We start from the raw sequence: 10,994 nt of genomic DNA, 5'->3' as shown, positions 1-10,994 counted from the left end.
AAACAAAATGTCTGTCTCAAATAAGACTCCAGAACAGACATTCAAACCTGGCACCCTTAAATGTTCATTTCTAAAGCTCAAGAGAAGCAGAATACTGCAGAACTGACTATATCAGCTTATACCAATTTTAACAATTGTTATCTTAAAGAACAACATAAGTCCTTTCATATGACATTTTTACTATGAACTGGTTACATCCATTTCACTTTTAGTTTTGGTGATAAGCACTTACAAACTAAACAAGTAATCTTTAAACTTAAACAACTTAAACACTTTTAAGTCTGCTATTTTAAGCTTTGTGAAGATTAAAGAGAATCAAACAGAAGCATCAAGTTTTTAAAATGTGTTAAGAAGTAAAGCAAATGTTTTCTTTTTTTAAAGAAAAATTAACTCATATGTACCATTTAAAGACACTGTGTGACATGAAAACACTGTGCCAAAGGTTTAGAAAATATCCTCAAGCAGTGCTAGTGCCATAACATGAAACAAAAAAAATGCTCTGTTACTCCATTTCAGTAGTTTTTGTGGTATAGAGTCCAGAGTGATCAAAACCATCCTCAGGCTCTGTAGGAGCTGACTAAAATATGGCACAACAGTGTGTGTTATAGATCCAGTTTTATTTCAAGCCAGAAGTCTGCTCTTCAAGGACCAGACTTTCTTTGACAGCTTTGAAATGAAACGTTTTTAGAATACCTCAAAGGTGTTCTTAAGCTGGGATAATCAAGGTTTATTGCATAGGTCAAGCCAAAGAGGAGACAGCAAGCTCTGGCTATGTCTCGAAGTCCTGTGACAACTTGTAAGCCCTCGATGACGACTCCAATCTCCTTTGAGTGTCCCCTTGTTGAAACTCCAGTCTTTGTTGTCACAGTGAGCACCACCACAAGCTGGGTAATTTCCTTCAAGTCCTCAATGTCATGGAACATGAAACGTTAATCAGTGTTGTCATGGTCTTAGAGGGAACCCTGCGTGATCAGACAAGTTCCCCTTGTTGGATAGATTTCTGTATCTCTTCTATGCATAGTAAACTGAAAAACTCATCAGACATCTGCATTCTGAGTAAATTTGAGATCACAAACTTACCCAGGAGATTATTAGGGAACAGTAAAGGCTACAGGCCACAGTGTGCAATTAACATCAGTTTTTCCTCATCAAAAAAAAAAAAAACATTCAGAAAGCCCTTTTCACTGTCATCCAAGAAGAGACTACTACATCTGAACATAGGTGTTTCATGTAGAGACAAAGCTGATCACTCAGAACTGTTCTGTAATGATTTGCACAGAGCCTCACCTTTGTGGAGCTCTTTTCCTCATCTCCATAGATCTGTGCCTATAATTTTTGTACCACTTGTAATGAGGCTTTGTGCAGCACAGTAAAAATATCCATGTTAATGTACAAGTATAAAATTTAAATAAGTGGTGTTAAATCCTTCATTAGAGTTCAGAGAATCCTAAGCACATTTTAAGTATGCACTACAAAACTGAATTTTTGCAAGTGTATGCTGGATGCGATTTATGTACAAATGCAAACACCAAAGGTTACACAGCTGACAGAAGAGGTTAACTGATGCCACAGATCTTATTTTAGTGTCTGATGAATGCATAAGATTAATTACTATTGATGTAAGCTACCAGCTTTTGAACGCTGCAAAGCTTGAAGTAAAGTCAGAGAGAGCATCCTGTGATTTCTTATTAAATTAAGGCTGTTATTTGTGATAAAATAATAATAATAATAATAATAATAATAATAATAATAATAATAATAATAATAATAATAATAATAAAATAAATTAAAAAACGTGCCTGAGTACTCTTTTTTCCTCTAAAAGACTCAAAAATAGACTCTTATTGAATCTAGGTCAGATCCCTCTCAAATAATATTAAACACAAACTGATAAAATTGTACTTTATGTCTTGAAATCCAGCCTAAACTCAGACATCAGGATTTCTCTAAAAATATTTGCCAGGCCCAGTGGTTTGAGCTGAAAGACTTTTGCATGCATTGAGTTTTCAGGGTTTTATTCCTCATGCATGATATGAGATTGCTGGTCAGCTATTTCCATTCATATCATAAAGAAACCATACAGAGAAAAGACCTACAGCAAAGTCCCAACCTACAATAAAAAAAGTGTATTAAACACTATATTGACCATTCTGAATATGGCGTATGTGCTTTTCTTACAAGTAGTGTAAAATCAGTAGCCATTCAAAGAAAAAATAACTAGGAAGTTAAGTGGGCTCAGCCATTCTTGTAGATGGCTGCAATGATCTGCTAAATATGTTTTCAGCTCGGATTGTTTCAGTGATGTCACCTCTAGAAACAAGAAACAATATAAAGATGACACTTTGGGTATAAAAGATTGAACATAAAGAAACAGGTGGATTATAGATATAGTGGACAGGATCAGTCTCAAACAAAGCTTTGACACTGAAAGAAGAGACATACAGTCTTAACCTGCCCATTATTAATAATATATTTATTATAATGATAAACAAAATATTTCTTCACGTTCAGAAATGCTAAAATGTAAGTATAACGATATCCAGGAATTTTTTTAAATGTACTGTTTTACCAAAAGCAGAACGAACAGGGAAGCACAACATCATTATTGGCCACATATATCTGAAAAAAAAACAAACAAAAAAAAAAGATGAGGAGGAATTAGATTATATTTCTTTTTTCTCTTTATTTCTCCCATTATAGAGAGGTTAGCTCCAGGTCTTCACAATAAACAAAGAGAAATTCTTTTAAGAAATCTACAGAAAAGTGGAATTAGGGTGTTGAACCTTAAAAATCTATGTAGCTTGGAAAAAGGAGAGTATAAAGCAGTTTCTGATTAAGAAAAAAAAAACAGAATTAATAATTAGATTTTTTTTTATTTTTATTTATTTATTTATTTATTTTCTTTTGTGGAAAAGGGGATCTCTGGTTTACGCTCCTGTATGATGGGGGGAGGTAATGCAATGTAATGAAGAAGAAGAAGAAGAAGAAGAAGAAGAAGAAGAAGAAGAAGAAGAAGAAGAAGAAGAAGGTCCACACTTTCTCCGGCAGGGGGCAGTGGCGCTTTGACGTTGTTCCTTAACCACCAATAAAGATCAGAAAAGAAGAGGGAGGGGGAAGTGAGGTTGTGTTATGGTTGGAGCACGTTTGATGGATTTCTCTCTGATGAGATAAAAACTGAGAAAACTTGTGACCAAGCGGCTTTTACTCTCCGGGAACAACACAGACGGGTCGATGGAGGGTGAGTGTTCGATTCCTGCAGTTTGAGACCAGTCTGTACACAGAGCAGATCTGAACGGACCAATGTCTTAACTCCACACTCTTAGGCACATAATTACCCCATAGACTGTAGGAATTACCCACAAGGGCCGTTAGTCTCAGACTAAAAACTCTGGTGATTTAATGAGGAATATGGCAAATGGAATACTACTCCAGTAGTCCGAACAGGAATACAATTATTCTCCAATCTGATTAAAAAAAAAAAAAAAGACTGATGTGTGAAGAAAGCCTGAACTATAGGTTTCTTATTCTCCTCAGGACGAAAGAAATATTCATTGGAATAAAAGGAATAATCCCACGGACCGTGTTTTCATCCTGACTGAAAACTTCAAATGAAAAGTAAAAAAAAAAAAAAAATCAATTGTAAACATGACATTTTGTTAAGATCTTTTGAAAAAAAAAAAAAAAAAAAGTCAAAAAAACTTTGTGCTTCTTCAAATGCTTGATTGAGGACGCGGTCACGCTGGCAAAGCGTGCCGTGTTCGAGCACGCTTCAGCCTTAAAGCACGTTTCAAAAGGCCAGTGTGACCGCAACTGTGTTGTGCTTCAGCACGATTCACTTCTCTGCTTTGGGACGCTTCAGAGAGGTGGGCTTCGGCACGGCTTACTTCATGCACGAGCACAAGCACGCGGACAGCGCGTGTGATCAATGACATATGATCGCCGCCCAATATTTCATCAAAATTATTGTCTGCACATATGGCGCATTGACTGTTCATCAACTGTGTTATCAGCTCTTGAGCAAGGAAAGAATGAACACCATGGTAGCAAAAATCAAAGTTCAATCAAAATGCAGTTATTAAAACACCCTTCATGTACAGATCAATCATATACAGAGCTGCTTTGAGCAGCTACAAAGTTCTTGTGAAGGTGAGCATTTAGAATAATTTTAATAATTGTCAAACGCAAATAGTATATTACAAACTCAAAGTTATCCTGCGATTGATTGGCGACCAGTCCAGGGTGTACCCTGCCTCTCACCCAGTGATAGCTGGGTTAGGCTCCAGTTCCCGTGACCCTGAACAGGATAAGCGGTTCAGAAAATGAATGAACGAATGAATGACACTCACAGTCAACAATAGCACACACCCCACCCGAGAGTGAAGCACACGTGTGCAATGAGCAGTTGTTCGTGGTCCTGTGGCTGTCTGCATGGTCACGCGTTCACAAGCGCATGCATGCACAGAGACAAGCACACTCTGTATGGTAGACAGAGAATCAGGAAACCAGGGCGCTCTGATCTTCGTACTTTCTGCACTTTATGCTGAGTTCAGATTCTTTTGTGCTTTATTTTCATGCCTCTTCTTGCGCCTCCCCTGGGGGGCGCCAAAGAGCTCCAGGGGAGGCGCGCCTCACACTTTGAAAACCACTGATTTGGTACATTCCTATGAAACCCCTTAAGATTCATTATTAAATAAATAAAAACAACATTCTGAAATTTAAAAAAAAGGTGAATTGCAGAAGAATATGTAAAATGGCCATTAAATTGTGGAATATGGAATTGTTGATATGAAATATGTTTTATTATTCTTTAATATCAAATTATTATAATTAAATCTATTTTATAACGATTTTTATTTACGATGTCATACTTTTTGAAATAATGCATTTTCATTTATTTTCTAAGCTTTCATTAAAAATAGTTTTTTACAAAGTGAATTTTCAGTTCATAATGTCCTTTTCATCAATGGCCTTTTTATTTCATAATGTTGTTTTTCAGCATAATGTCTTGGTCTGTCAATCCAAGCACAGGCAGCTCCGGTTAAGTGATTGGCTGATCCTTTACACAGACATTGCAGCAGCACTTGCAGTATTGATTCAAACGTGGAGACTTATCACTTATGCTGAGAAGACTGAAAAAGCTGAAAACAGGAGTGCATGACACGTTTGAGACACAATGGCTGCAGCAGAGAAGTCAGTTTTAGAGTTTCTCCTCAAGCAGCTGAGAGCTGGAGCTAGACCGCCCTCAAACCACTCGATCCTAAAGGATCAAGCAAAGGTCTCACCCCCTAGCTTTGACTGACAGACTAAGTCACTCTGATGAAAAACGATATTGTGAATTAAAAAGGCCATTGTGGAAAAGAACATTATGAAATAAAAATTTACTGTGTAATTAAAAAAAAATATATATTTAAGCTTGGGAAATTAGTTAAAAAAAATTAAAAAAAAAATACATTGGAATTAAGATAATCATTATGATATATTTAATTTTAATAATTTGATATTAAATAATAATAAATTCAATGTCATAATAAAATTGCCTTATTTTACAATTTAATGCCAATATTATATTTCACCGTTATTTATCAAAATGGTATCTATTTTGAAATGTTGTTTTTATTTATTTAATTATGAATCTTTTGAGGCTCTGTACATTCCAGGTATACACTTTTCAAACAAATGGAAGATGAAGCAACTAAGCACAAATTTTTCTTCCACTTTTTGTATACCTGGAATGTACCCCTAGTTATAGAATCACTTGTATAATAAAGTTTAAAACCATACCAATGATGCCTGAGAAAAAGACACACAGACACAGACACACACACATAGACACACACACACACACACACACACACACACACACACACACACACACACACACACACACACACACACACAGAGGCTGATGATCTGCCCTGGTACCATTTACATTTTAAAGATATGAAATCAGATAAAGTGCCACTGACCTGTTTTTGTGGAGCCTGTCAGAGCTGGAGTTAGTATGAGGGCCATCACTGAGTCATATTCAGCATCGCTGCTTTGGTTCTGTTTCTCTAAAAGTCACTTATCCCCATGTTACAGGTTTGATATGACTTTCTTTGAGAAGTTTCTTGATTTGATGCGGTTGTTGCGTGTAGTTTTGCTGTTCAGATATAACAGTATAGTGTTGTACACTGCAAGTTGCTGACCTGAGTTTGACCAACAGGTCACAGTTCTTAACCCTCCAGTTAGCAAGCTGCAGCTTCTACCATCATGTCAGGGCAGGGCTGAGCAAGGTAATGTTTTGATGCAGAATCTAACAACTAGATGGTGCTGACATCCCAGTTACCTTGGACTGACCCTCAGATTATCAGAAAGTCTTCAGCTACAGTTTATGATCCAGTGCATCAGACATAAACATGATTCTCTGTTTCTTTCACATCAGAAAAGATACCAAACAGGTTTTGACCATAAACGGAGCTATCACTGATTGTTTACAGTTTTAATTTGATGACATGTTTTTGAATAACTTTGAATAACTTCTTATAACTTCTCTTATTTGTTCTTCCAGCAGAGGCACTGGTTCGAGCACCCATCCCAAGGGACCTGGAGAAGGTTCTTGGTATAGAGGTGAGCAGAGAGTCTTCGTTAGGGTTGGGATGAAATGCTTTTCTCCTGATTTGATCTTTTTATGACCTTTGGGGTGCTGATTCGATTGAAATTGCTATTTTTGGATATTGGTGATTTTTGCTATTTTCACTTTCCCTTTTTAACAGCCCTGCATGATGATGATTATAATGATGCCTGCAGACTATATCAGGGGCTATATTTTTCTAAAAAAACGTGCACCACATATGAGTCAGTTTTGAGATTTATTCAGGTGATCTGACATCAGTTACTAGATAGTGGAAGAAAAACAATTTGCCCTCTGCTGGAAAAAAGTGGTGACTTTTCTCCGACCCAGCTTCTAAGCAAAGACTAACACAGGATTGAAATTTGAAAAAAAAAAAATTAAAAATAAAATTTGCGAAACAAAAATCCCAATACTTCTTTGAACCCATTTTCCCTCCCATTCCTGCTCTTCAGTGTTGGTTCTGTCAGCTGTGATCCACATCGGTGAGTGCAGCTGCTGCTGTGTGCAGGGCGGGTAGCGCTCATTAATGTGAAGTGGATTATTTCTTTGTTGCAGCAATGCCTCTTGGCATTCAGTGTCACACCTGTTGAAAGCTTTCTTCACTCTTTACTGGAGCTTATGTCTGTGAGGATGAGCAGCAGAGCAGTGTCTGTGGGTTGAGCTCATTCAAAATACTAAATCAAAGAGCTGTAATATAATTCATTTCAAATCCTTCTCAATCCATCATTTGTAACATTTGTCTTTGTGTTATTGGGATTTAGTTACTGTGCCTATAGATCTTTGTGGCTTTTGACACCAGAGGGCCACATCACCTGCTGCTCCCTGATTGGTCATCTTTCAAACACATGAAGCAGACCCCCATGCATTGTTTTTATAACTTTATGCTGAATCTGTGAATTTAAATAAAGACAAATGCACTTTTTCAAGTGTACACTGAACGGTACATGAAAACCTCAATCGTCCCTGGAAAATCACTCTACTTCTTCAAGGTCAGCTGTGTGGAGAGAAGATTTTTGCTTAGAGAAGCCTGAAGGATCCCAATGTATGAGCCTGACACAGACACCCAGCAGTTCCTTTCCAGCTCTCTCCTAATGTCTCATTTTCAGTCCCAGTCCAGATTGAAAGCGGAGGCCTTTACTCAGGCCTTTCTCAAGAAGAGCATCCAGCGGCCTAGTAAACACGACTTGAAGAGCATGCTGAGCCACAAAGCTGTGATTTTAGGCTTCAACAAGCCCAAGGAAGAGCAATCCAAGGGGAGCCGCAGGAGAGCCAAAGGCCTAAACGCTCGGCAGAAGAGCGAGATGAGGGTCTTTGACATTAAAGCGGAGCAACAGAGGTTCACACTCTCTCCTCTTATACCAGCTTAAGTATTCTGACCTGAAGGTGTAATGTGACCTCCTTCACTCAGCTGTTCTCATCACTGTAGGTATGAACTCTTCCTGCCTCTACATCAGCTCTGGAGGCGCTACATCACTGACCTGTGTGGTGGATTGACGTCATCAAGGTAGACCAGTTTAGAGCCCTGCACACTATGAAGCCTCACACTCCATCAGTAACTCCTCTCAGCTGTGTTAATGTGGTGCCATGCTGTGTCTCTGCAGCAGCCCGCAGTCAGTGCAACTCAAGCTCCTGAGGGCAGACTTCCATGGCGCCATCATCAGTGGTAAGAAGGAGTCCAGGGCTGTTTTCCAAATTGCCTACTACACGAGCAGTGCCTTCTATTTTAGCCAAAATTTAGTGGCATACTGTTTCTTACAATGCACGGCGCTAATGCTGTTTGCAAATGCGGGTGGCAGGTTTTGGTGAATTACTGCCATCTACTGGAATGGGTCGGCACTTTAACCACAGCACAAGAACACTGATGTTAGAAAATCTGTATTCAAATTCATTGAAGCCTATATAAACCACTTATTACCTTTTTTTTTATCCATACAAGGGTTATATGGAAGTGGTTTTTCCATCAGCTGTAAAAATAAAAACTCAATCCCTTCCAAATTTTTTAAATAAATGTTATAACTTTTGGTGTAATATTAAAAATCAAATATAATGTTTCTTTTATGGTATGATTAACAAAATAGCTAAAATGTCACATACCCAGGGTTTGTTTTGTACATTTTTAATAAAGTTTAGAAAAAATCATCAGCTGTAGCTCTGCCTTCCAAAACTTAAAACCAGAGTAGTATACTACAAAACAGACCCAATAGAATAGTCATACTACATACTCTAAGCAAAAGCAGTAGGTAGTATGTAGTGCCTGCTATATACTACATTCATATATAGTATGTAGTAGGCAGTTTGGAAAACAGTCCAGGTCAAACCATCATCTCAGAGTTCAATCAGGGACACTGCACACACAGCTTCATCTCTGCAGCTTAGCCTCTAGCACATTGTGTTCTGTTCTTAGAGGACAGGTGTGTTAACCCTACTCCTGTGTCAATAATTGTGGTACCTCATGTCTCTCCCTCTCAGTGGTCCGCTCTAAATGTCCGTCATATGTGGGGACTACAGGGATTCTGGTCCAGGAGTTCAGGCATGTTTTTAAAATCATCACCAAAGAAGACAAGCTGAAAGGTAGGACCGGTATCTCCCTGTCAGACATACCTCAGATCATTATGTGCTGCAGATGCATCAACATGTGTATTCTTCTGTCTTTTTTTCCATCAGTCATCCCAAAAAGGAACAGTGTGTTTGAGGTGGAGATCAACGGCTTTGTCTTGCACATCTACGGCAACAAGTTTGAGCAGCGGGCCAGTGAGCGCTCCTCCAAAAAGTACAAAGCAAAGGGAACAATGGACCTGTGAGAGCAGTCGGAGTTCAGCTGTACAGACTGTGGTCCTGCTGGCAGCCGTCAGGAGTACCAGTGCTGGCTTAAAGCAGAGCCAGGAGCCAGACTGTTGTCCACGTGTTATCCCGACTGCCTGATGATGTGTGTGTGTTTTATTTTTTCTAATGGGTTCTAGGTTTAGAACACACACATCACTTTAGTCAGACATCAAACCCTGCAGCAGTATCAGAGTGTGTGTAGGAGTGTTGGAGCAGGGACTGCTGAGAGGAAGCAGACTGACTGAACTGTGAATAAATTCTGTTTCCCACTCGCCTCAGAGCACTCCTTTCACTAAACATGTGGTCGCCATATTTGAGATGCTGACTCATCCTAGCTTTGGTTGAGAGAGTTTGACGCAGGGTTAAGCTTTGGTTTGTCCACCTGGCCTCAGGTAAGCTGTGCTTCTAGACAATGCAAAACTGTGTGTTCTGTTAACTCTCAGTGCATGAGAAACAGTGGTGGAGGCTAGGGAGGGGCTGGTTCCTGTCCCAGTAAAGTTCCCTTAAGGTTGAATAACTCTTCTCCCATCTGACATGCATGTGTTTCACTGGAGGAGCTGTTTCCTCTGAGTTTGGCTCAATCCCAAACTGCCCCTACACACTACTCCTTCATGAGCGAGTGTCACCCCAATTGAAGTCACACTTGTGGCTGTGGAGGGCCTTTTAATTGAAGGTGGAGGGTATAAATATGACGGCCAGGAATGGGAGGCCATCTTCACTTCATCGGAAGGCAGAAGACCTCGCTGCCATGGAAACGAAGAGACACCCCCTGTGTATGGCTGTTGCCGTGTGGCGCAGATTGCGACTCGCCAGGATCACTGCTGCTCGAAGAAGAAGCGTCTGCAGTGTTTGTTGGCTGTGTTGCATCAGCAAGAGGTAAATCTGCTGTGTATTTTTTTTAACTTGATACATTTTGTAGTACATTCAACAAGAAAAGTCTTGTCAGTGTCAGCTGAATCAAAATCAATTATCCAACTGGTGGGAATGAAGCTGGTTTTATCTTTGTCAGGTCCCTTTGCCCAACTAACCAGGGCAAACTTATATTTTGTCATTTTGTTGCCGGCTGTCTTCTTTACTGCTGTACGCCTCGTCTGCCCCTCGTGCTACTTTCATAACACAACATCTGAGTCCCGCTCAAGCAATGCGCATGCGTGTGTGATGTCTGTGTGCTGTGTTTGGCTGGCTCTGTCGCGCTATGCGTAGTCCTATTGTAGCAGCCTTTCAATGGAGGCTCAAAACAAATAACTTGTGGCCAGCTAATGTTATAACATACAAGTGGAAAATGGAAAAAAAATCACAATTCTTATATATGATTTATATATATATATATGGTTGAATATATATGAATATATGGCACTTTATGTGTATCCACAGATGGCACTATGTACATATCCATATATTTTGCCATGTATATATGACACAATATATACATATATGGTATTATATATTAACTATATAAAGCACTTTATAGATATCCATATACTGTGCCATATATATCCATATATGGCACAATATCAATTCAAATATATGGTACTATATATATTGATATATGGCACAA

At 38.9% G+C, this 10,994-nt stretch overlaps 1 protein-coding gene across 2 annotated transcripts; it reads left to right on the top strand.

Annotated features, from left to right (window-relative positions):
- Positions 1-3,084: 3,084 nt before the first annotated feature.
- On the top strand, positions 3,085-9,731 carry pop4 (POP4 homolog, ribonuclease P/MRP subunit). 2 transcript variants are annotated; one of them, XM_074666715.1, is made up of 7 exons: positions 3,085-3,238; positions 6,554-6,609; positions 7,720-7,949; positions 8,040-8,117; positions 8,215-8,276; positions 9,083-9,184; positions 9,278-9,731. In XM_074666715.1, the coding sequence occupies exons 1-7, from the start codon at positions 3,232-3,234 to the stop codon at positions 9,412-9,414; spliced, it is 672 nt and encodes a 223-aa protein (XP_074522816.1). In that variant the 5' UTR covers positions 3,085-3,231; the 3' UTR covers positions 9,415-9,731. The 2 variants fall into 2 exon arrangements, with proteins under 2 accessions (XP_074522816.1, XP_074522815.1); XM_074666714.1 differs by having other exon boundaries at positions 3,086-3,238; positions 6,551-6,609.
- The last annotated feature ends 1,263 nt before the right edge of the window (positions 9,732-10,994 follow it).

Source organism: Halichoeres trimaculatus, unplaced genomic scaffold (assembly GCF_033239565.1).
Source record: "Halichoeres trimaculatus isolate MK-OKI-2021-1 unplaced genomic scaffold, fHalTri1.1 fHalTri1_scaffold_3, whole genome shotgun sequence".
NCBI lineage: Eukaryota > Metazoa > Chordata > Actinopteri > Labriformes > Labridae > Halichoeres > Halichoeres trimaculatus.
Note: the sequence above shows the minus strand (reverse complement) of the source record. Positions and strands in the feature narration are given on the sequence as shown.